Below are 27,477 nucleotides of genomic sequence, written 5' to 3'. Positions count from 1 at the left end.
AATAGGCATACATTCCCCTAACATTCGGGGACCATTCGAGACCAACCAGGCATCAAATGTCAATGCCAACCAAGCATAAACATAAAGTGCTGATATAACACTGTTTGTGGCTGCTTGTGGACTGTCGAAAATAATCCTAGACTAAGGTAAATTAGTCCACAAATCAATGCCAATGATAACCACCGATGCCGAGCATCAAGGGGGTGTTCCCAAGTGTCAAATGAAGTGTTTTCAAGCTGCCAATGAGTGCGGAGGGTTGAAGTAAAAAACGAATTTTTTCGCAGGTCTTCAAGCTAGCCCAAACTGATCTGGAGCCTGTGGAAGGGTTGGGCAAGGTCAAGGCAAGGTTGGGGGAGTAGTCAAGGACCCCCAGGAGCTCCCTCTTGAAAGGCAAAGTCACTGGTAGAGTGTAGGTGTCACAAGAAGCAAGAGGACATGGCTGCCCTGTGTCACAAAACTTGTGGACTAAAGTAAAATAACAAAAGAGAGCTTCAATACCTCTGAAGGAATGCTTTGAGGGTGCCCAAATGGGCCAGGTAGGTGCTCGAAGCTCGAAGAAGTCGGATATGGCTGCTAAGAGTGAGAACCAATGGTGTAGGGATTTGAATGAATGCTGAAGAAGTCACGGACCAAGCTCGAATGCTCAACCAACCATGCTCTGATACTAATTGAAAGGTGAGAAGGATCGAAGCTTGCACCGGAGAGCTATGGAGGGAGAGAGAGAGAGAGAGAGACTCACAATGTGGGAACTCCAACAGTCACTATGTGTGACCGGCCCTCCCTTTATTCATTTATCACTAAAAGAATAAAGAATAAAGTGATGGTGATGGGCACCTGCCACTTGCAGTGTACAGGCATGGGTACTATCAATGTAGTAATACACAGGCGGCTAGGGGGAGGTGCCTTTACTCCCAACACTAAGTCTTCTCTTAGTTGTCATTCTTGTGGGCAACATGGACATATATAACCACAATGCCAAAAGATGCACCAAGGAAGACATGAAAAGGCAAAGGGAAATTGTAAGATAATACTAAGACATATGATAATCTATGCATTACTAAGTCCACTATCAAGATTAAGAAGATTAATGCATTGGAGTATAGTTCAGATGATTATACTTTGGTTGCTTCTTCACTTGGGACCATGCAATTGACTGATGGTCACTATTCATTTTCTCAATGCTAGTTACTTGATTCGAGTGCTTCATTTTATGTGACCTTACATCATAGTTGATTATATACTTGACTATTTTTGGTTCAGCACGCCTGGAAGATGATCGTGTATGTGATATTGTTGGTATCGGTGATGTGCATTTGCACTTTTCCATTGGTTCTTCTTTTGTTCTCCATTGTATACATCATGCATTAGGTCTGACCAAAAGTCGTATCTCTGTAGGAAGTTGGATGATGTTGGGTATCATGTTTCTTTCAATGATTCTATATGGAAAATCACTGGTGGCAACCTCATTTTTTGTAAAGATGCCAAGATTGATTGTCTTTATCCTTTGCTTGTCATTGGATTCATTAATCATGTACTGGTTGTTTCTTGATGTTCCTCATGTACCTCTATGTCATCACCACTTTGGGCACATGCCACTCCAAGGAATGGAAGTTTTGACCTGCTTGCAGTATCTCCCCCTCTAGAATATTCATATTTTGACTCTTGTGATCGTTGTTTATATGGAAAGCAAACATGTAATACTCCTAAGAACTCTAATTTTGCGCACATGGGTGAGTCCCCTAGCTCTTGTTCATTCAGATGTTTGTAGTCCTATACTCTGTTAGCCTTTGAGTGGTACTAAGTACTTTATCATGTTTATTGATGACTTTTCACATAAAATTTGGACCTATTCTATAAAGTAAAAGTCAAAGGTTTTAGCTACAACTAAGCACTTTGTTGCATTGATTGAGAATCAATTTGGGCATAGGCTGAAATGCCTAAGATCTAATAATGGGGGTGAGTATGTTTCATGTGATTTTTGAGAAGTTTTGTGATGATCCAGGTATTAAGCATCAGTTGACTACCCCCTATACACCACCCGAAAATAGTATTGCAAAGTGCATGAATATAAACATTCAGGAGAGAATCTGTAGTATGCTTAGTCGTATACACTTACCTCATATATTTTGGACTAAGGCAAGTACTACTACAATTTACTTGATTAATCGATCCCCATGCATAGTTCTTGGTAATAGGGTTACTAAGAAGATATAGTTTGGTAAACCTCCCTCAAATACACACTTGTGAGACTTTGGATGTGAGGCATTTTTCCATATTCCCAAATACAAATGTAATAAGTTGGATCCAAACTCTATCAAATGCATCTTTCTTGAATATAGTGATGCAGGTACAATGGGCTATCATCTTTGGAATCCATAGGCTAAGAAAGTTATCCATAGCCATAGTGTTATGTTTCATGAAGAAAAGATACATAAGAAACCTGAGCAAGTGATTGAGGTTTATAAGGTGATTTTTTAGGAGGAGCCTCCTATTACCATACAACCAACCCCATTTAGATAGCCTACAATTGTTGTTGATGCTCCAATAGAAGCCTAGGATCAACCTTTGTCCATAAACATGTTGATGATGGACAGAGAGGATAGGATGGATCAGCTCCACATCTAGTTTTGTGACACTCTACTAGAACTTCGCATCCTCCTTATCCTTATGAGCCTACTATGCATTCTGTCATGGTGAAAGATTCTGATAAGCCTCTTACTTATGAGTGGGTTATGTATAGAGGTGACAACTCATCTTGGGAGAGAGCTATGCAATCTAAGTTTGACTCATTGGAGAAGAATCATACTTGGGATTTGGTTTCATTGCCTAATGAAGAATATGCATTGCCATGCAAGTGGGTATATAAGCTAAAGAGCACCCCTAGTCACCTAAGCTAGTATATAATGTCTAATTGGTTGCAAAGGGTTTTAACAAGAAAAGGAAGTTGACTTTGATGAGATATTCTCTTATGGTCAAAATGACTACCCTTCGCTTGGTCTTGGTTTTGGTTTTGGTTACATAGTTATATTTGGACTTGTACCAGATGGATATTTACACTAGTTTAGTAATTTGCCACAACTGTGATTGAAAGCCACTTAAGTAGCTTAGGTCCTATTTCACTATATTTGAAATAATATATGCATATGATACCAAAATTGGATGGGACCTTAACAATTAAAAATTCATTTTCCACAAAAATGGGATTTTTAAAAGTGCATGAAAATTGGTTAAAATAGAACCTAGCAACGCTTGGAGCTCTTTAAAAAATTGACAATTTTTATCAAATTCCAAATCTCTTCATAAAAATAGATACTACACATATCAAAGTGCCTAATAAAAAGAAACTTGAGATGGTTTTGATATGAAACACTTTTTTTTATAAAAAAAAATTGTGAAAATGCTATTAAAGATGGACATAAAAATATACACTTCCTAGCTTCTTTTTACCCTTTCTATTTTTTTCCAACTACTATCTTATGTTGATCACATTTTCCTAAAACCGTTTCTTATTCATTCTCCTTAATGAGAATTGGGATTTTTTGTAGAAGGTCCAAATTGCCACAAATATGGCTTTTCCTACAAGACTAGTATTAAGATGGCTTTTTTACATGGAAACCTACATGAGGACATCTATATGCAATAGTCTAAGGGCTTTGAGGTAAAGAACAAGAAACACCTAGTCAACAAGTTGAGGAAGAGTCTCTATAGGTATAAGTAAACACCTAGGAAATAGTATCATAAGTTTAATGCACTCATGCATTCACAATCCTATACCCGTAACATTATGAATGTCTTTACACGAAGAAGGGCCATGATAGTAACCTTGTCATTTTGGTACTACATGTTGATAATTTACCGATTGCTAGGAGTACTCATGGCAAGTTGGATGCTTTGAAAACTCGACTCAAGAGGAGCTTTGAAATGGACATGGAGCATGCTTCACATTTCCTTGGTATGCGAATTACGCACAACTAAGGACTTCTCTATTTGTCAATATTTACCTAAAATAACTCACAAGCAACATGCACTCTAGCATTTGTACATTTATTACTTCTCTCTCTTCCACATGAACTAGAAAGGAACACAAATAACATCCAAAGTAGATTTAATCAATTGGTAAATTAAGACGGAAGAGATATTAATCAATACAACTACACATACTAATTGATTCACTCTACAATTGAGACGCATACATATCAGAACGTTAATAGCATGAGCTTACATAACCTCCAAGGTCGAAACATTGGGGAGGACAATAATGGGTAAGCTAAGATGAGTAATGGAACGTCTCTCAAGGACACAACCAGTTGACCTAAATGATCATGGAGATTGACAAGCTAGTTCATCTCCCACATGACCAACCAGCCATTTTTGAGCCAACTCAATAATTTCCTACATCCCAGATCTCATGAGGTAGTTTGATATTAGATAAACAATGTCAACATCAGACAAGCAATGCTAAACACCAAAGAGAGAACTTTGTAAAAGCCTTTTACTTTGCATGAGCTTGTATAGTTCACTCCTTTGGGCTACATGTAACTCTCCAGATCCATCATCCACCTATTGTTTTAGGAAGGGAAAGAATCATAATATGATACATGTAGACATAAATGCATGCTCGAGTATCTGCATGCTAAGGAGTGCTTCTATCCAGTTATTATAGCCTGTCCTACTGACTTATAATGAATCGTTTGCACATCAGAAGGATTATTCGGAACTATTCCTTCAGCTATAGTCCCATAGACATCTTTTTAAGGCATTCCAATGTATGACCAATCATAACTTGTGTCTTTCCTCTAGCCACCATTATCTCCAGGAATTTAAGAAATTTCACTGGGTATGTTATGTGCTCAACCACAGGCTAGAATATCTACCGATCAATGACTTCTTAGGCCTCCACAACCTGGTGCTTAGGCCCGAGTGTTGGCAAGCTTCCATCTAATCTCCCTAATTAACATACTTAAAAGTGTTCAACCAACAAAGGTACCAGCATGAAAATTCCATAACTCCATGAGAATAGAAATTTGCCATGCAGTTCATTCCACAATCTTCCTACAATATTGTCAGAGATGCAAAACACTTCTGATAACAGCTCCTGCCTCCCATGCAGTTCTTGGAAAAGAATCCTGCTTTCCCTCCACTAAAGAAAATTTATCAAGGAGAATATTCTCTTCCCCTAGCTCAATTTCCAATTTTTGGACCATGCGACTGTTATCAATGAGAATATTCTCATTCCCCAGCTCAATTTCCAATTTCTGGACCATGCGGACTGATCTTCAGGACCATGCGGACTGATCTTCAGGACCATGCGACTGATCTTCAGCGAGTGCTTCCAACAATGTTACCTCCCTCTTTAATGCTGTCTGCTTCAACCTTCTTTATACCAGCCAATTTTCCATTCATCCTCCAGTCCACCCTTCCGGCACTGTTTTGCACAACTCCCTTGCTCCTTACAAATATAATAAACAATTATAACTTCAGTGTGCACTAAGAATTCCCATTCAGAACACGTACCTGAGTACATTATCCTTGTTGACTTAAATTTTCTCTGCCTGCCTCCTCATTCGTCTTCCAGGTCCTCTGAACATCATATAAAATGCTCATAAAAACCTTATCCTGATTACATTTCTTCAGTTTCAGAAATAACATATTCTCTTTCCTGATATGCATTCAAGCTTCAGGTCAGCATCTGACAAGCAATTACTGCCTTGCAGTGCCAGTTACTTGCCAGTAACCTTGACTGCAGCACAAGTCCATCAGGTCTTCTCTTGACCTGCATTTTGCATTTCTCATTTTGCACTTCACTGTTTTGGCTGGTGCCTTGTGGGAGCTTTTGATATTTTTCTCCAAGCCATAGAATCATTTTCATCATCGCTTTCATATAAACTGACTCCACCATTCATCAAGACTTAACCAATGATTTAAGAACAATCAGCTTCCATAAATCTAATGTCCATCCGACAACATTATAAACATCAAAGCTTCAAAGTATCCACATGGATAAATCAGTAATGTCAACACATTGTAATTCAACTTCAAAAGGTTGGTGAATACATGTATGTGAAGAGTTGGCTAATTGCCCTAACAAGATTTCAAAATATTCTGTTTGAATTTTACTTAAGACAGTAACAGACTTTATTCCACAAATTTCAGCAGACATTACCAAGTTCAGGGTACCCAAACTCTGTGTGCAAAGGAAACGCAAAAGCACACCCATGGTACTGGAGTAATTTAAAACGATGCAAGTGAATGTGCAAGAAGAACATGCAAACTACAAACTAGAGCAGTGCAAACCTATGTCAGAAAGACCACACTAAACTGTAAAAAAACAAGACCAACAAGCCAAGTTACAAGTGCTCTTTCATGGTCATGCAACCAAAACGAAAAGCAGAACCAAATATCTCAACTTAAATCTATGACAAAATCCAAAACAGGACCAGATAGACGGTATCCAATCCAAGAAAACAGTGGCATACAAAGCAAAACATTGTTAAATGTTATTAATTCGAAACTCTCAGGATATATTAGATGAAGTACAGACAACTGATTTTGGCATGCAAATTGCAAACACCTTGCATGCCAGGATAACAAAATGGAACATGTGAAAGCTAGTTTTGGCCTAGTTAGATACAGTACCACTGCCAAGTTAGAATATCCTTTACTTGTCTACACAAACATTGCAAGCTCAGGCCTGCTGTAAATATTTGCACCTTCATCCTCCAAAACTGGGTAGGCTGCTACCAGACTGTCTTGAGACCCTATGTAGAGGGAATTGTAAATCTTCCAGTAAACCTCCCGAACTTTTCTTGCTGGGTGAAAGAGTCCTTGCAGACAATAGTTAAGCACAACTGCAGGTCCAAGAGCTACTCTCATTCCCTCGATAGCTTCAGTCACAGCATTTATTACATGAGGAGAGGTCTCAAAAATATTAGGCCATACGTAGTTGAGAAGGTGTACTAATGCATCCTCACAGCCCAATCCAGCTACTCCCAAAGCCATATGCTTCACTGCAGATGCAGCCGTTTGTCTGTGAACCAAGTCCCGATCCATTAATGCATCCTCCAGAAGAGGAGTAACAGCATAGATATAGTCTTTTCCCATCTCCCCAATGTACTCGAAAAGGAATGACAGGGATTTCAAAACACCATTTTGAACATTCAGCTCTGGCACCCTATATTCATTCATTAAAGCCGGTAAGACCGTGAAAGGAGAGCATGTTTCAGCAACAATGGCTATTGCAACAGTAGTACACACACGGTTCTGCCTCTCCTGCACCTTAAGGTTGTTCAAGAGAGTAGCAAGGACATCTTGTGGACCTATTGCTTTAGCAATGTATCCAAATGTATTTACAGTGGCTCTCCTGATACCCTTTTTATGTGCTTTCAACATTTCCAATAGCTCAAAGCATATCCTCATCCACTCCCTAGCAGGAACAAACTCAGCTCCTCTGTCAGCAATTCTGCCCACAAGATCTATGCAGTTCTCTTGTACCTTCTCATGCCTATTCTTTAAGATTGGTGTTAGACGTGGTAACAAGTCTTTGATGGGAGGAGTCATCTTGGTCATCCCAATCACATTAACAATTGCCTTAAGTGCACCTAAAATAGAGCCAAGAACCTCAGGGTATTCTTCACCCAAATATTCATAGAGCACAACACCAAGATGACCCATTAGCTGCTCCTCAGAACATTGCTTCATCACAACAGCAATTCGAGAAATGAGATCAGCTGCCTGTTGCCTAACTTTTGCACTCTTGTTGTTCAATCGCCACTTGATTGTTCCACAAATCTGAGGAAGATAGGGCTTCACACGCTGGCCTAGGGCATTCACTACTGCACCAAACCCATTCAGCATCACATTAGCATCATCACTTGTTTGCTCTTGGAATGCATACAAGATTCCGTCAATAAGCAACTCCTCAAGACGCGCATCTATGTCTGCTGCACCAAGGTTAGTGACCACTTTCTCTATTGTCTCCATGACCATTCTGCGATAAGGCTCACTTTCATCTTTTAGATCCTCTACTACTCTTCCAACAATATCGGCAACACCAACCTTATTAGCAATTTCCACGGTTGTGTCCACGAGTTGACGATAGTTCCTACGATCAAGTGCCATCCTTCTAACCCAAAAATAGCGGAAAAACTCCGGTAAAATCTCTGCTCTAATGTAATCAGCTTCAACCCCTTCAGTGCTTACACACTGTTTTACCACTTTCAGCACTATTTTTTTCATTTCTTCATCTGGAGACTGAAACTCTCTGATCAAAATTACCATCACTTCTTTTGTGTAGTAGCTGGCATACAAGGCATCCATGAGAGGAATGATAAAACCAATTGCTTTCAAAAATGCAGCAAGAACCTTTCCTCTATGATTCCTTATACCCTTCCAAAGTGGCTTTAAAACTGAATCAAAGCTCTCAATTCCGTAAGGGGCAGCAGCTTCTGCTAGGGCAGCAAGTGAAAGTGCTGTAATAGTCCTGACTTTCTGGTTCTCGTCATTCAGACCATGTTCAATAATCTCCACCAATGACTTCAGATGAGGAAGAACTGCACATCCCATCAGAATTGCAATCTGTTGCACAATTTTGATACCTGTATGTCGAGCTTGCCAGGATCTTTTACTTTGACATACAGCCTTAAGGAAAGGTAGAAGGGCTGGAATACCCAAAGCCGATGCAACAACACTGAATGCCCTAGCAGTTGTGTTACGAACATACTCATCAATATTATCTATGTCAGGTCTCATAGCAGCAATCATGGTTGCCAACCCGGCCGCCTTGCTAAGATTAGATATTATCTCCCTTCCCTCAACGCGAGCATAGTAGTCTTCATCAATTAAGAGTGGCTCAATGACCACAAGAATCTTATGAACAAATGGCCTAACAAGCTCATCAAGCTTATACAGCACCCTGTCTATAACCTTCACCAGTAAGTGCCTCTCCTGATCTTCCAGAGTTGGAGTCATGAGCAAAGGAAGAATCTGGTTAAACAAAGGACCAGCGCCAAATTCTCTAGCCTTATCAGTGAGCTGTCTGAGAGCAGTCTTTCTTTGAGGGGGAGTGCCATTCTTCACTTTCAGTAACAACTTCATGATCTTCCGCTCCTTGCTTTCTTCTGGAGTTAGCTTATCTTCATCATCTTCATTCAGAAGCACACCAAAGTGCTGATAGTCTTCAGGCTTCATGTGGGGAAGGCCTCCAGGCAACTCTTTAGGCACATCAAATTGTTGCCCTCTGTTCTCCTCAGGTATTGCATAAAGAGGAGTACCACCTAAAGGTGTTGGAGTGGCAAGAAGCTTTCGTGCTGGAGTTCGAATAGGGATATAAGATGCAGGTGGATCCAATATTTTATAACCATCCTGAGGAAACATGGCATCGAGCTCCTCATCAGTTAAAGGCTTGTTCCTTTCTTCAATATCACGTTCCCACTTCAACAAATTGTACTGTTCAGCAGTCATAGCACCGCGAAGCTGGAGAGTGGTAGGTGTGGGGGTGGCAAGCTCAACAGCCCCCACAGGAGTTACTCCAGGGGTAAACACAGAGGGAGTTGCACCAACCATTGGTGTTGCACTACCCATTGTAGCCGGTGTTTCATCCCACCGTGACCGCAACTTCTTGGGGGTTGGTGTAGCAAGCCCAGTCACTTTTGGGGTTACATCCCATGTCATACCTGCAGGAGTTGCACCAGGTGTGATCCCTCCAAGGGGTGTTGCATCAGAATCAGCCAACCGTCCTGGGGTAGGGGTTTCATCCCAGCGATTTCTCCTTGCAGGAGTTGCCTCAATTCCAGACCTTCCAGGTGTTGGTGTTGCATCCCATTTTGCCTGACCAGGTGTTGCATCCGGAGCATCCCATTCAGATGTAGATTTCTGCCTCTTTGCATCATCCTGATCCGTGGACTGATCCCACCTATTTCGCCTCTTCTGAGTTGTTGCAGTCTGCACTGCAGCTGCAGGTGCCTGGGTCTTGGCAGAAGCAACAGAGGCCTCCTTGGCCTTTCTTTCGGCTTCTTCCTGCTGCTTTTTAGCAATCATACGCATAGTTTCTTCCTTTTCACGCTTGAGTGCTTCTTCTCGCATGACGTCTGCATATGTCCGAACAGAAGCATCGGGTGTTTTCTCACCCATAGCAAAAGCATCATTTCTCTCAGGGGAGATAATCCGATTGAGTCTTCTTTTCCTGTAGTCATCTTCCCTATCAATGATCTTCTGAGGTTTTTTAAACCCAAAGTCATCATCTGCAGATTCGCCTCCCCTAGGAATGTCAGACAAGACAGATTTCGGAGCAGTATATGACGCAAGCTTCCTAGCAACCTCCCTTTCAGTAACCTGCTCCTCCTCCTCTTCGTTTACAGGAATAGAACGCTCATATCCTTCGAATCGGTTTCCGGCGCCATACAGGTCCTGGTCAAAGCTGACAGAGGTAAGGGCTGCGAGCTCCTCCTGCAACTTACGTCTTTCCTCCTGTGTTCTAGCTATGTCAGAATCCAACTCCATAGCTTGTCACACTGCAAAGGCATGCGAGACAGGGTAAGTGAGTGGCACGAAAACGCAGGCGGTGCGATCACAGGGCAAGGAAAGGGATGGAGGGCAACTTACCGGGCTTCTCTGAGCGATGGAGTCGATTCGAAATGCTTGGATGCCCTTCTCAACTGATAATTAGGGCTTGCATACACGGACAGACAGAATGAAATGATCTCTTGGGGCGAAGAAGAAGATAGGACAACACTCACCATAAGGCCTTAGGCCTACTTTTATGTGTAGGTAAGTTTCCACCGCCTTTAAGGCTCAGGAATTTTCTTATTTCTTAGCCTTTTCACTTACCATACGGTAGAGGCGCCAACACTTACCAAGGTTTATTAACCTAATATCATGGATCCAATGTAATAATTATAACCTAATATCGTGGAACCAATGTAATAACGCCACAAAGCTATAGACTCGACGGTTTGCGTTACCTAGTGTAAGACAAAGCCTGCTTGACAGTGGTCCAAATCTCTCAAACTTCTCATCCCTTGATCGATTTTCGAAAGGTTCCCCTCAGTGACCCTTCAAAGACTGATTTTTTTCAACTAATTCCAAAATATGGCTTCGATCTTCAACATAGGTGGGACATATCAACCATTTTTGTTCTTCGCAAGCAAGAACACATCAAGGTGCTAATGTTGTGTAATTTTTATTTGCAAATTAATGCATCTATATATCAAGTAATGCAAACTAGCTCCTCTACCCTACATTGCTTAACGTCAAAGATAACCAATTTATCTTTTAGCAAATTTTATTTCTTGAATTGCTTGCTTTTATTTCTCTTTCTCTAGCCATATACTTTTATGCCTACCTAAAATAAAGTGTGCTCTCTCTCTCCCCTTTGCTCTCTTCCATGTGTTCATATTTATTTCATCCCCTCACTCCCTACATGCCACATGTATACGCTTATTTTATCTTCTCTCTCTCTCTCATTTTTTGGTAATGTAAGGCATTCACACACACATTCTCTCTCTCTCTCTCTCTCTCTCTCTCTCTCTCTCTCTCTCTCTCTCTCTCTCTCTCTCTCTCTGTGCATTTGAAAGAACCATTATTTTGTGCATTTGAAAGAACCATTATTTAAATCAAAGATCATTTGCTTCAAAATTGCAAAACAGCAGCATGCAGCCTTCTTATTCATGTCTCTCTTTCTTCGTGATAGAGGCCTTAGGTAAAAGGCCATGCTGAAGGCATCAATGACTACCGCCAGCTAGTCTATGTGCCCCAACCCCATGCCCAAGAACTTCTTGCATGAACTAGAAGAAGGCACTGATGCAATTAATGTTGCATGCCTACTATAGAAAGGTGTCTATGGCTTGAACCCTCCCTATCTCATGCCCTCTTGACAAGCTCTTCTACATGGCATGAGGAAGTAGAACACATTACACAGCACACTGTCATAAAAGATGTCGCTATGGACACCTATGGCTAGGAAGATGTCATCACGCCATGTGCTTCAAGCTGTAGCGGGCATTGTCGCCCCTACTAGGCACCGTGTCGAAGCTACAACTCCTCAACCTATAAAATAATAGCTTCCAAGGTAGCATTCCTCCATCATTGAGCTAGCCTGGCAAGGGCAAGCTCCAACAGTTGTTGCTAGCCAATATGATGATTGATAGTGGTAACCAAGGGAAGAGGGGGGGTGCTCACAAACACAATCCAAGAGTCCTTGGAGGAATCTTCTTTCCTGAATTACTTGCTTTTATTTCTCTTTCTCTATAGCCATATACTTTTATGCCTACATAATATAGCGTGCAATTTTATCCCACTCTCTCTCATGGGCCACATGTATACACTTATTTTATCCTCTCTCTCTCTCTCTCTCTCTCTCTCTCTTTGATAATATAAGGTATTCATGCGCACGCACATGCACGCACACGCGCGCACACACACACACACACACACACTCTCTCTCTCTCTCTCTCTCTCTCTCTCTCTCTCTCTCTCTCTCTCTCTCTCTCTCTCTCTCTCTCTCTCTCTCTCTCTCTCTCTCTCTCTCTCTCTCTCTCTTTGATAATATAAGGTATTCATGCGCACGCACATGCACACACACACACACACTCTCTCCATCCGTGTTTGAAAGAATCGCTCTCTAGATCAAAGATCCTCTTCTTCAGAGTCACAACAATCGCATGCAACCTTCTTTAGTCATATCTCTCTTTCTCCACAATAGAGACCTCATGCAAAAGGCCACACCAACGGCATCAATGACTTTGGCCAGCATGTGCTTGGATTGAGGTGGCCTACATGCCCCAAACCCATGCCCAAGGACTCCTATAGGAACCCGAAGAAGGTACCATTGCAAACCCTCCCTATCACCTACCCTCTCGACAAGTTCTTCTACATGGCATGCAAAAATAGTACATGTTACAATACATGATGTTAGAGAAGATGTTATTGTGGACACTTGTGACCAGAAAAATGTAGTTGCACCATGTGCTACTACAGGTTGTAGTGCCCCTATTGGGCTTCTTATTGGAGTTATAACTAGTCAACCTACAAGAGAATAACTTCTAGGGTAGCATTCCTCTATTGTTGGGCCAGCTCAACAAGCTCCGAGAGCTATCGGTAGCCATCATGATGATTGACAATGGTAGCAAGGGAGTCTCACCAGCACCATCATAGAGTCCTTGGGGTTGTTGCCAGGTGGCACCTACACGAGGGGACGAGTGCCTTCAATGATTCTCCCTTATGTGCACGTTGACGTGATGAGTGCCTTGAATGGTTCTTCGTTAGCGTAGTGCATGTTTTTAAGAGCAAATTACTTTTTGTCTTGAACAGAAGGTTGATGGGGATGCCTATCCTTTCCAAGCATGAGACTTGTAAGTGTGAACGCAGGTGAGGCCATACATGGGTGATGCCACAATATTCATATCTCAAGTGCTAACGTCTACGTGATTTGATTATTTAATGGAATTCTAATTATTAGTCGATTTATTATGGCTAGCTGCATTTATTTAGTTATTTATTTTTCTAACGTGATTTTTTAAATTTTTGATAAACTAGTGTGTAGAGCAAGATAAATTGGATACACGCAATAAGTACAATTTATTCCATAGACTTCTTCATTAAATAATAGACTCACCAAGATATTTTACAAATATTTTATGGCCCTCATCAATTGTGAGTTGTGCAACTAATTATAATCATCTATTCAGTTAACTCAAAATCTTGTGCTTGCTAGAGGTGCCAAGGCTAGTAGCCTCTATCCTCTTGTAGTTGATGGCTCCTTTGTTGATCGTATTTTATCTGTGGGTTCCATCCCACATGTATCTCTTTGGCATGCCCATTCAAACCATATGTCCTTGAAGGAAATGAAAATGCTTTCTAGTTTATAGTACTTACCGCCCCTTGACTATGCATGTTTTGATTCATGTGAGCATTGTCTTTTTGGGAGACAGGCTAGGAATATGCATAAGAAGTCTGATAGGACATGCATGAGTGAACCCTTGGCATTGGTACATTCAGATGTCTGTGGGCCCATGCCTTATCGGTCTATGGGTGGTGCAAAGTATTTTGTGACGTTTATTGACGATTTTTTGCATAAAGTCTGAGCTTATCCCATTAAGCTTAAGTCAAATGTCTTGGCTATGTTTCAAAGATGGCTTGCATTGGTTGAGAACTAGACTGGGCAAAGGTTGAAATGCCTTAGGACTGACAATGGGGGAGAATATGTGTAATGTGCTTTTGAGCCGTTATGTGATGAGAGGGGTATTAAGCGTCAGTTGACTGCCCCCTATACCCCACCCCAAAATGGTTTGGCTGAGCGGATGAATACAACCATCTAGGAGTGTATATGCATATCATAAATAGATCACCTTCAAGTGGTTTGGGCTGAGGTAGTCAGTGTAGCTATGCATATCATAAATAGATCACCTTCAAGTGGTTTGGAATTCCAGGTTGCAGAGGAGGTATGGATTGGAAAATCTCTGTCTTATATGCATCCACATGTCTTTGGATGTGAGGCATTCTGCCATGTGCCCAAGGACAAGCGTAGTAAGCTAGATCCTAAGAGTATCAAATGCATTTTTCTTGGCTATGGAGATGTAGGTGAGATGGGTTATCACCTCTGGGATCTGCAAGTGCGGAAAGTCATCCACAGCATGATGTAGTCTTCCATGAATACAAGATGCATCGGCAACCTAAGAAGGTGGTAGAGACATGTAGGGTTATATTCCAAGAGGAGCCACATGCTCCTGCACAGCCAGTTGGACAGCCTGTAGCAACAGTTGGTACACATGACCAGGGTGTTGGACAAGATGTTGGACATGTAGCAGAGCCTGTAGTGAGACAGTCTATTAGAGATAGACGTCCACCTGATAGATTTAAGCCCTCGATGCATTATGTCTTGGTTATCGATGCAGGAGAGCCTCTCACTTATGATGAGGCTATGCGCAGGGGTGATAGTCACTCCTGGGAGAGAGCTATGCAGCCTAAGATGGACTCCTTGCATAAGAATATGACTTGGGATTTGGTTGTATTGCCTTAGGGCAAGAAAACTTTGCCATGCAAATGGGTGTACAAGCTGAAAAGTACCCCTGGAAACCTTAAGCCGGCCTATAAGGCAAGACTTGTTGCTAAGGGTTTTAAATAGGAGCATGGAGTCACTTTGATAAAGTCTTTTCTCCTGTGCTTAGGATGGCCTTGGTTTTGGCCTTAGTTGCACATCTTGACTTGGACATGTATTGCTCTTGCTCTCCCGCCATAGCTCTTCCAAGCAAGCTTCTATCCTTCTCACCTTTCAAAAACTTGTTGGCACAACTCTCTTATGCAAGACATCACCCTCCTTCCATCATCATTCATGATCACAGCTCATGTCCTGTCATCTACAAGGTATCCATACCCCTCTTGGGTATGTCTAAGGTGTGTCCTCTCCCACCTACGACCACGCTTCTGGGCATAACCAAGAGACCCCTATACATCTGGTGTACCCATGGGGGTAATATCTCTCAAAGTAGCACCAATAGGGGGGGCCACTTGCGGATGGCTGAACAAAAGCTAGAGTCATTGGAGTAGATGTCTCAACAGGTGTGACAAATCCTACAGGTGACACACCTCCACCAGAAGGACGAGATGAAGACACTGGGCCCAGTCTGGAGCATCAACCTCATCTACTAGAAACCGAAGCATCAGTGCATGTTGAAGTAGATCTAATGGAAGGCTTGATGGTATCTGAAACTAGTTTTCCATATCTCTAAATTGGGCCATCCGATCTGGAGACATACATGTGAATATCTCTTGTAACTCCTCGTCACTTATCTCTCGGCTCATCCTCCTCTCCAAATATCGTCAAAGGTAACCTGCACATACAAAAAATGATGTTAGCATAATTAGTATAAAGATTCAAGTAAAGCACAATAATATAACTCTGAAAAAAAATGATGTTACTTAAAATGCATATTTTAAAGTACCCTTAAAAGAAAATCTTCAACGAATTGAATATGCAGATGCTGCAAGTATGATGTAGCCTATGGTCCTATGTCAATCTCCTGGCACAACTCCAAGTACATTGGAAGGTCTACAAATATATTACCATAAAAGGAAGAGTCCACTTTGTTCTCAATGAATTCCTGGCCTCCTATCTATCCGCTGATATTTGTTGGACTCCATCTGTGGATCTATTCTATGCATGCCACATTGTCAAGCTTGCCATGTCCAACATACGAAACATGTAACATATATATGGGATAAGTGGAAAGTGTTTAAGAACTTTCTGAGGGATGGTTTGCCCTTGCAAGTCCTATTGACACCTATGAGCACCACACTTTGGACATGTCTCCATAGTCCCGTAGTCTCCTCAAAACAACACACAATCATTGACACATGCACGGATGTTGTTGTAGTCCATGCCAAGCTTTTGTAAAACATATCACGCAGCATCATCATGAGACTCAGGCATGGTATTTCTAAGTGGTAATATATGATACTTTAGCAACCTTTAAAAAAAACCATAAAATACCTTGAAAAAATACAAGTGTTTTTTATAATGGAGTCAAAAAAATCAACAGAGCATACGTACAATGTACGTGAACAACTCGGTCACACTCGTATCACTCCACTTGTATTTTGCCTGCACACTTAGGAGCACAAGCAGCATCTTCAGGTGAGATACTCGACACCCATCATATAATGGTATGGTGGACACTTCCTCTCTTAGCGGGGGATTAGATGACTCGACATCCATGGGCATCGATGCATCGATCATTGCCTCCATCTCAGGCTCCAAGATTGGAGGAAGGTTCGAAAGGCTAATTGTCTCCTTTGGTATTGAGGATATAGATCAAGTCGTGCCTTCCAAGTGGTGGATTGGCTCAAACACTCCATGCATCGCACACCCATGAACTCTTCTAACTGACCACAATAGGTGCATTCCTACTTGGGATGAGACATCACCTCCCTATATAAATTTTACAGGCACGTCTAATATTTTTGTATATGATATTCAATTAGTTTGTGAATGTAAGGCATGATTGATATACACTTTTCTTACCATTCACTCAAAGCTTGAGATCGTCCAATCAATGATCTCCAATTGGAACTCGCTGTAGCATTGTACGTGTTTTGTAGACAAGTGATGCTTTCGTCTGATTGCCATCTTGCATTGAGAGAAAGGACACATGACACATTTATTAAGATACGCCTTACAATCTTGGACATCACGACCATCATTGTTTTCCATTTTGTCTATGTTACAACAAACAACAAGTTTTTGTTCTCTTTCTCTTTTTCTTTTTTTATTTGCCTCCCTTTCTCCTTCTTTGCTTCTCTCTCCCCTTCTATTTCTATAAATGTTTCTTTATCCCCCTATCTTCCCTCCCCGCTCTCACTTCTTCTCTCTTTTCCTTTCCTTCCCTTCTTTTCTCTATGTCTTTCTCCCATTTCCTCTTCATTCGCACTCAACACATCTCGCTAAATAAATATCAAAGACAAAAAACAAAAAACTCATAAAACAAGGTATTAAAAGGCTCTCTCCCCACCCCTCTTCGTGCCTCTCTTCCCCCTCTGCCATTCTCTTTCTATCATTTTGTTCTCTTTAATTCTCTCGTTTCCATTTTTCTCTCTTTCTCTCGCTCTCTATTTGTTATTCTCTCTCTCTCTCTCTCTCTCTCTCTTTTTCCCTCTCTTTTTGTGTCTTTTTCTCCAACTCTCTTTCTAGCTCTCTCTTTTTTTTCCACTATCTTTATTCTCTTTACTTCACCCTTTTATCCACCTCTCCCTTCACTCCATTCCATGTTCTCTCCCCCCCCCCCTCTTTGTTTCTCTCTTTCTGTTTCTTTGTTGCTTCTCTCTTTGTTTCTCTCTGCCCCCTCATTGTTTTCTCACTCATTTTCCTCTCTCCCTCCCTTTCTCTCTCTCTTTTTCTATTTCTTTGTTATCTTTCATCTTCTCTCTCTCTCTCTCTCTCTCTCTCTCTCTCTCGTTTTCTCTTCCTTTTCGTTTCTTTTTCTCCATCTCTCATTTTCTCTATTTCTCCCTCAATGCACCTCATTCTCAAGAAAAACAAACAAAAGAAAAGAAGAAAGCACGAGAACAAACCAAGAGGAGGCAATCTACTTACTGCAAAGGCCCGAGGATGGATTCTTCGCTCCTCTTTATGACGTCCCCTCTTTCTCCTTCGTGTATTTCTCCCTCTTCTTTGTGTACAATGGCGACAGTCGTGACAATGAGAAGCTCTCCTTCTCTCTCTTTCTCTCTTCCTCTCCCTCTCCCTCCCAAAGCCACAATCTCTTTTGCTCTCTCTTTCGCTCTCTCTCAAACTATTTGTGGCAAAATGCCATGCTTGGGTTTTCGACACATTTTTTTTCTTAGAGCGGCATCGCTATTGGCATTGTTATTTGCGACGCAAATAGCGATGCCACTATTTTGCGTCGGAAACCACCGTCGCTATACCCCCATTCCCTTGTAGTGGAAGATAAGAAAACATACCTTTAAATTTAATACCTACAATAATATTAAAGATGGTCGTAAGGTTTGCTCTTGGCTAAGTCAATTCAACTTATATTTTGATAATGAAATTTATACTGAAAATGATAAAATCAAGTGTGCTTCATATTATTTTATTAATAAAACCTCTTTATGGTCGGATGACATACCCAAGAGCACTGATTGTCCTCTTTCATGGAAATCATTTTGTAATAAGATTCTTATTAATTTTCTTCGTGCCCAATTCGAGCTTCACATGCAACAACAATGGGATGTCTTTATGCAGTGAGAGCAAGAGACCATTTCTCAATACACCGAAAGAGTTTGTAATACTTTGTTGCAACTTCAAATGGTTGAGCTTGTAGCCGAATCTACTTTTAAAAGGAAATATATATCTAGCCTTCTTCCGTTTTTCCATGCTAAAGTCAACATGTTTAAACCCAACACATTGGATGAGGCTATCTCTTTGATGCATGACGCGGAAAAGAAACAAACTAAAGATCGGCGATAACTTCCAACTTCCACGGGAAATAATATGGGTAACAGCAATTCTTGTTTTAATTCTTCTCATGCTTTTAACTTTCAATTTGGAAAGAATCATCCTAATTGCCAACCTTGGATGAGAAATTTTTATAATAACGTAAGCCATCCTACTTCAAATTCTAATTCCAAGATTTCTCATCTGCCTACTGCTCTGCTTAAATCATCTAAACCTAAAAATGTTAATCCACGTGTCTCAAATACCAATTCCAAGAATGTAATTTGTTATAAATGCAATCACTTTGGCCATATTGTGAGTTGTTATCCTATGGGCAATGCTCGTGATTGGAAAAAGCCTAATATACATCTAAATTATCTTAGAGTTGACAAAGCAATTGAAGACCTTGAAGTAATGCCTGATTTTGATGAAGCCATGCTTATGAAGAAAACTCTAATGACACTGATGAACTTGTTGGTAAAATTTCTATCCATGCTTTATAATTGAAAATGAGATGTAAAATCCATAATAATGAAATGATTGTCTTGCATAATGACGACAACACGAAAGATTGTTTCAGAATAGGTAGTCAGAAAATTGCAACTTAAAACTACTACGTCCACTTATAAAATTAAGGCTGCATTTTTAGGGCAATGATATAACAAAACTAAAGAAGTACATGGATTAGAATTTTGCATTAGACCTTATAGAGAAAAATGAAAATTTTTAGTAGCACAGTTATAATCTGTTGATGCAATTTTAGGAATGCCTTGGCGGCATAAATTTAATCCTAATATTGATTATGACATGCATTCAATGCAAATTCAACATGAAGGTAAAATTCTTTTCTTGAAGGACTCATAGACACTGAGTTATACCCATTAATTAGTCGCACTCATGGGAAGCGTACCATTCGAAAACAATCTAAAGCTTTTCTCATCTTAATTAATGAAGTCAAAGCTGCCAAGTCTAAGTTAACTATAAGACAACTAATAAATTTTTTGATTGTTTTTCTTCTGACTTGCCTCTTTAACTCCCTTCATCATAACCCGAGGATCATCAATTTTACCTTCTACTTGGTAGTCAACCTCCTTGTAAAGCTATTTATCATCATAATTAGGTAGAACAAACAAATCTAAAAATAAGTTGAAGAACTATTAAATAAAAAATGAAATCAACCTAGTAGTTCACCTTTTGGAGCTCCCATTCTTTTAGCAAAGAAAAATAATCAAGCATATTGTATGTGCATAGATTATAGAGCTTGAAATAGCATTACTATTGGCCGATATCCAATTCCTCATGTGGATAATTTGTTAAAGAAATTGCAAGGTGCTATTATGTTTAGCAAGATTGACGTTAAGTCCAATTATCATTAAGTATGCATGGCTATTGCTAACATTTTTAAACTGCTTTTAGGATCCAATTTGGCCATTGCAAATTTTTTGTAATTCCCTTCAGTCTTACTAATGCACCTGCCACTTTTAGTAGAATGATGAATTGAATATTTTTAAATTTTCAACAATATTCTTGTTTTTAGTAAAATTGAAAGAGAACATGAAAATATTTTATCTTTAGTCTTTAGTTTACTAAAACAAAATAATCTTTTTGCTAACCCAAAAAAGAATATTTTCTTTCAAATAGAAATTGAATATTTAGGCTATATTGCACTTGCTAAAGGAATACAAGTTCATCCACACAAAATTGACGCTATTAATACATGGCCTATACCAAAAAATGTATATGAAGTTCACTTATTTTTAGGTCTAGCCAGTTTTTATCATAAATTTGTAAAAACTTTTCATTACTTGATTTGTCATTAATTGTATTATTAAAGAAAGGTCTTGTATTTTATTGGGGCGACAACCAATAGTGATCCTTTGATTTACTAAAGCATGTATTAACTCACACGCCTGTTTTACAACTCCCTGATTTCAATAGACCATTCTTTCTAGTCATTACTAATAGTAGTGGTTCTGGCATTGGTGTTGTATTGATACAAGATGATCATTCAATTGCATACTTTAGTTTTGCAAATTGAAACCATCCAATAGACCATTCTTTCTACTTGTTTACTAATGGTAGTGGTTCTCGCATTGGTATTGTGTTGATGCAAGATGACCATCCAATTGCATACTTTAGTTGCAAATTGAAACCTTCAGAACTTAAGTATAGTATATATGACAAAGAACTTTTAACTATAGTATATGCATTATGAATATGGAAATATTATTTAATGGGCTTGGAATTTATGATTAAGACATATCAACAAAGTATTAAACACCTTCTTTCTCAATCGCAAATTGCTAATAGACTTATATATTGGGCATCTTTCATTCAGTCTTTCCATCCTTTAATCTAGTATTGGCCCGATAAAGAAAATGTTGTAGCTAATACATTAAGTCATAGACCATCTGTAAATAAATTTTTTTGCTTTCTTCATTAGATGTTATGAAAAATACTTATTTGCATGACTCTGATTTTCATGATGCTTGGTTGAATTTGTCTCAAAACCAATGGAATCCTGCTAATATTTTTTTTGTTTCTGATGGATTCCTCTTTTACAAGAAAACGTTTGTGTGTTACTCAACCCTTTTGTCATTTTGTTCTCCAAGAAGTTCACGATCCACCTTATATGGGTTATCGTGGTATCATTGCTACTCTCCATAATTTGCAAGAAGATTTTTATTGGCCTCATATGAATCAAAATGTTTCTACCTTTGTTTCTGAATGTCTTGTTTGCCAATGCATTAAAAGACATCATGGTAAGTAGTATGGTTTGTTAATGCCTTTACCTATTCCTAACTCACCTTAGGGACAAATATTAATGGATTTTATCACTAGTTTGCCACTCACTTCTTCACAAAATAATATGCTTTGGACTATTATTGATAAATTTAGTAAGTAAGCATATTTTATTCCATGCAAGAAAACTCTAATTGCTTCACAAGATACTAATCTTTTTCTTAAGTATATTTTTGTACACCACGATGTGCTAAACATTATTCTATCTAATTGTGATTTCTGTTTTTGCAATAACTTTTGGATAACTCTATTCTCTAATTAATCTTGGTACTAAAATTGATTTTAGTTCAGCCTTTCATCCTAAAACTAATGGCGAAACCAAAGCTGCTAACATCACCATTATGATTTAATTCGTGTCTATAATATCTCTTCACCTAGTACATGGGATCAACATTTACATCTTTTACAATTTGCCTACAATAATACACCTCACTCTGCCACCAATAAATCACCTTTTGAAATTATCTATGGTCGCAAAATGCCAACACCAATATTTCATTTAAGTCAGAAAGTTCCTTTTGACTACTGCTAATTATTGGATCCATACTCATTCCACTATTTTTGCATAAGTTAAACAATTGATTGCTAAGGCCCAGCAATCCTATGTTAAACAAGCTAATAAGAAACGCCACACTATGCATTTTAAAAAAGATGATTATGTTTGGTTGTGAATTGAGAAACGTCAATTACATAGTGTTGAGAAGAATCCTAATGTTAAACTTGCACCTAGATTTTATGGCCCATTCAAAATTCTTCATTGTATCAATGCTAATGCTTTTAGATTAGAATTGCCTACACATAGGAAAATTCATAATGCCTTTCATATTAGTTTTCTCCATTCATTTAAAGGATCATTACTTGCCCATCCCGTGTATGATTCTCCACCATTGCTTAAAGATGATCATGAGCTTTTAATTCTTGAATCTATTATTGATATTGATTACATGACCACTAGCACTGTCAATAATTATCCTTGCTATCTTGTAAAATTTCAAAACCATCCTATTGAGGAAGCTCAATGGATGACTGTGTGTGCTTTGCGTGGTTCTCCACATTTATTAACTCCACATCCATCCAATAGCAATTGAGGACAATTGCTATCCCACCCTTGGGGTATGTTGCTAGGTGGCACCTACATGAGGAGATGAGCACCTTCAATGGTTCTTCCTTGTGTACACGTGATGCGATGAGTGCCTTAAATGGTTCTCGTTAGTGCAGGGCACGTTCCTAAGAGTGAATTATTTTTCATCTTCGACGAAAGGTTGATGGGGATGCCTATCCTTTCTGGGTGTGAGACTTGTATGTGTGAACACGAGTGAAGCTATACATGGGTGATGCCACAATATTCATATCTCAAGTACTAATGTGTATGTGTTTTGATTATTTAATAGAGTTCCAACGATCAATTGATTTATCATGGCTAGCTACGTTTATTCAATTAATTATTTTTCTAACATGATTTTTTGAATTTTTGACAACTGATGTGTGATACCCCGACTTTATTTTCAATCTTCTTGACTTCTTGCAAATTGGACTTGAAGAATTCTACACCATTAAATAGATGAAGTCTTGAGCAAAATAGTTAGAGGATCATAACCCAAAATATTCTTGAATTGATAGGGACTATAGCCATCCATCACAAAAGTTACCACATGAATGCAAGTCATGGGCCATAAGTCGAAATTTATCAAACACATTTAAAACTTAGTAAAGTAAACAAGTCTCAAAGCTTAAGAAAATAAGAAAAAAAAAAAGAAAACGACAACGAAGAAGTCACTCCCCTTTTTTTATTTTAAAAAAATGATGCCTCATGCTCCCAAATTTGGAGATCCAGATTGTTGAAGAAAAATCTTGAATTATCCTCCTACATTACAATAGTTAACTCCAGCAATCTCTCCCTCTTCTCAGTTTGACGAGAGGCTTGGATTGAAGCAAGATCATTCGAGAACCATGTGAATCAGTCATGGCATATCTAATAGCTTCTTTAGACCTCAAAGATCAAATCACCAACATCAAATTGCATCTTGAAAGCTTCTAGATTACTAATTTGCCAATACACCCTCCATAAAGAGCTCTTCTTCTTCCCCACAAGCCTTCTTCTTCAATTTAGCTATAAATACGAGGCATGAGGAGCTGTTGGAGAGTAGTCCAAGCAAGAGAGAAGAGGCCCTTCTCATAAGTATAGAGCAAGAGGTAGTTGGGCAAGAGAAGTGCAAGGACGGGAATTCTTGTCATAAGGACAAGGAGGATACTCTGCTAGCTCTTGGAATACAATCCACCATCCCTTCTACCTTACTTCCCTATGGAATGAAGACTCTTCTCGATTTTTCCAAATTCCTAATGATTGCCAATCCCCATCAATAAAATTCCCATTAATCAATTGTGACAACCCCAAGCTCTCTTGCCAAAAATCCCCTCTACAATCTTGTGATTAAAGACCATGGCCCTGAAGAAGAAAGTTATGAAGGTCGTGGAGGCAGTAGTTGCCAATAATGCTGCAGACATAATTACTACAAATGGAATGACAAGTACTAGGATTGTAAACGAAGTTGCGAATACCATGAACCAAGCACTCATCATGGATCCCCATGTACTATACTTTTATAATAAAGGCAGCTACCAGGCCATCATCCCATGAATTTGCAATAAAAGCCACATTCATAAAATATGATTTTATTCATTTCTTGTGCATATAATCTTTTAAATAAATTGTTAAATGAAAATTCCAAGGGGTAACTTGGGTTTGTACAAAATGAACCTAAGTGAGTACAAGGAAGGTATTGTGTTCCTAAAATATTTAATATTTTTTATTTATATTGATCTAACAAAACCTCATGGGTAATCATGGATACAAATTCTCAGTATATAAGAGACCTTGAGATGGAATTATCGAAAGAATACTTTTCATAATAAAACTAACCAAGCTTTTTTTAATGGTGGGTAAGAACCCATGAAACTCCAAGGGAGTTATTCTCAAGAATAAAATTCTTGTTTAGATTCAATCCAAACTAGAGCTCGAGGAAGGGAAAATCTAAGAAGACTATTGGAAGGTATTGCCACTTACGCTAAGTTTTGCCTTGATGTTATTATTTTTGCAAAGAAAAGATTAGTCTTGGAAATAATTATTTTAAATGTATAATGCATTCGAATTAAGATGTTTGTGATTGCAAGTTAGGTACTAATCTTTCCTAAAATCATCAGACTAAGGGATGGATGATCGAGTGCAGATCGCCAACGATTGAGGCAATGTTCTTGATGGTGCTAGACCTCCCCAAGGCTAGCGTGAATAAAACCTACTCCAAGAGGTTTTCTTTTTTGTTTTGCGTTAGTGAGTTTAGACCAATCATGATGCGAAAGGACTTGTTGTAGGGAACTCTAATCAGCAAGAGGAGGTGAGGATACCAAGGGGCTTTTGTCATAAACTCCTTAAGCTCTTACAAATTGCCAACTACCCTTCGATTTTCAGATAGTGTCCTGGAAGTTCCAATACTAGTTAAGGAACTGAACTTGGAAGAATAATACCTTCGGGTTGACATCATTCTAGTTAGAATAGAAAACATTATACAAAGTTATTTTTCTTAAATGAACTATTGAGAAGGGATTGCTTTACTCTATTTTTGTTTCATGAATTAAAGGCGTGTAACAAATTTGTATTAGGAGATTATTCAAAGAAGCTATTTTTACATGTTGAACCTAAAGTGGTAGGTAATTAGGTAATTAAAAATACTCTCTTGAGGAAAGCGGGAAGATGGACCCCAACAGATCCAGGCCTATGGTTGGGTGGTCTCAATAAGTCGAGAGCTTTCCTAAGAAGGAATCGGGTAATTAGGTAATTTAAAATACTCTCTTGAGGGAAGTGGGAGGATGGACCCCAACAGATCCCAGACCTATGGTTGGGTGGTCTCGGTAAGCTAAGAGCTTTCCTAAGAATGAATAAAAATCACATTTTGATGGACCATTAGAAAGCCTGACTTCATCACTTTAGAACCATGGGCAGAAGGGATCAAAGTGCCATACTTCCCTTCATTTCCCATTCTCTTTGAATCCAGGGCAATGTAAGCCCATTCATTTAGCAATTTCTATAAGGGATGGAATCCTCGAAGAATCACTAACAATAGTCAACTGTTAGTAGTTGATTTGACAAAAAAAAAGGTCGGCACTTTCTAGGACGTCTCTTGATAGGCTACTAAGAACATTCCACTAAGGAAAGTTTAGGCGGACACATTACAATTGGTATTAGAGAGCACATTGATATAGGACACAATGCAAGTAAAATAAAACTAGTTATATTTACATCATAAAATATCTTTCCCTTAAGTAGTAAAAATATTCTCTTGTTAATATATGTTCTTGATTTCTAGTAGAAAGATGAACCTTGGGAACAATTCTTGATTTTCCAAGTTATATTTATGTCAGCAACAACAATGCACTCCTCTAGTTTCAGCTGGAGAAACCAGATGATGTGAATATTAGATTAGATATACAATCCTTCACCCTTGTATTATGAAAGAAGATGGATGTTAAGCGGAGGGTATTGTTACATTGTCATAGATAGTTTTTCTTACCTCCAGAATCATTTAAAGAGGATAAGGTGGATGGAAGCCCTTAAGGTTTCCAAGATTTATCTCTTCTATGAGGCCAGAGTAAACTCAAACATGTTCATTAAAGGGCGACACAAATTAAACTGGTACATCTATGAGGAGGTTACAAAGGTTATACTGGTTGATCGAGTCATGGTTGTAGGATGCTCTAGTTGCCGCAACTACAAGAAAGATGGATTACAGGATCTTCCCCTAAAATATAGGATTTTGGATATCTATTCCAAGAATCCTAATTACTATGCCATGGATGTATCACAATGCCATGCCTAGATTATGGGAGAAAAACATTTTCCAAGAATAATATGAGCTCCCGAACTACTCGAATAATGTATTCCCTTCCTATTGACGTAAAGAATTATTTTTATCCGTTCGTTTGTCTCCTCGATAAAATAGTGAAAATATATTATCCGTTTGATGAATTTTTTTAAAATTAAAATTAAAATTTTCTCTTAAAGTGTAAACCTTGTTCATTATCAGAAGGACAAGTAGTACATAATTTCCTTCCTAAATTAATGAGGTAGATTAAACGAGTAAACATCCTTTTTGGAATATGGTTGGAGAGAAAATTGAACATAAAAATTGCATAATTCCCCAAAATGTCACCTTGAATCTCAATATTACAGAAACTCAAGAGAAGAAATTCCTTCTCAAAGCAACACAAGCCACCGGAGTTTGATGGTAAAGGGAGGGACATTCCAACTGAAGTAAAAGCATGGATATAATCTATGGAAGACTATTTCACTGCTATAGGGATTGCACCGTCAAATCAAGCCATGATCGCCAAACTAAAACTCACAGGAGATGCCCGCCGTCTTTGGTAGAAACAATGATGCAAGGACCAAAGAACGTCCGAAAGCACTATCACTTGGGACAAGATTAAGGATGCTATGGGTTGGAGATATCTTTCGCCCACATATCAAGCCCAGAATATGAACGAGTTTCTCAACCTAAAGCAGTTAAGTCTAAGCCTAGAAGCTTGCTGCTCCAAATTCATAACACTTCTAAAATATGCACCTACGATGGCTGCTTCATAGCAAGTATCCAAATGTTGCAATGGTCTAAATCCACCCCTAAATACGCGTCTTGAATTAATGAGACCATCGGATTTACAAGATACATTGATTCGAGCAGCTTCAATAGTTCAGGAGA

General features: G+C 39.1%; 1 protein-coding gene across 1 annotated transcript; it reads right to left on the bottom strand.

The window, feature by feature from the left end:
- Positions 1-6,477: 6,477 nt before the first annotated feature.
- LOC148027837 (splicing factor) lies at positions 6,478-10,758 on the bottom strand. The gene is made up of 2 exons (XM_087689550.1): positions 10,600-10,758; positions 6,478-10,508 (listed from the first exon to the last, which is right to left on the bottom strand). The coding sequence occupies exon 2, from the start codon at positions 10,495-10,497 to the stop codon at positions 6,667-6,669; it is 3,831 nt and encodes a 1,276-aa protein (XP_087545676.1). The 5' UTR covers positions 10,498-10,508; positions 10,600-10,758; the 3' UTR covers positions 6,478-6,666.
- Between the last annotated feature and the right edge of the window lie 16,719 nt (positions 10,759-27,477).

This window comes from Lygodium microphyllum, chromosome 12 (assembly GCF_053477565.2).
Source record: "Lygodium microphyllum isolate KBCC chromosome 12, Lygodium_microphyllum_v1.1.10, whole genome shotgun sequence".
NCBI lineage: Eukaryota > Viridiplantae > Streptophyta > Polypodiopsida > Schizaeales > Lygodiaceae > Lygodium > Lygodium microphyllum.
This window is presented reverse-complemented; position numbering and strand designations above follow the sequence as displayed.

Coding starts and splice junctions, on each gene's coding strand:
- LOC148027837 (XM_087689550.1), bottom strand. CDS start 10,497: ATGGAGTTGGATTCTGACATAGCTAGAACACAGGAGGAAAGACGTAAG.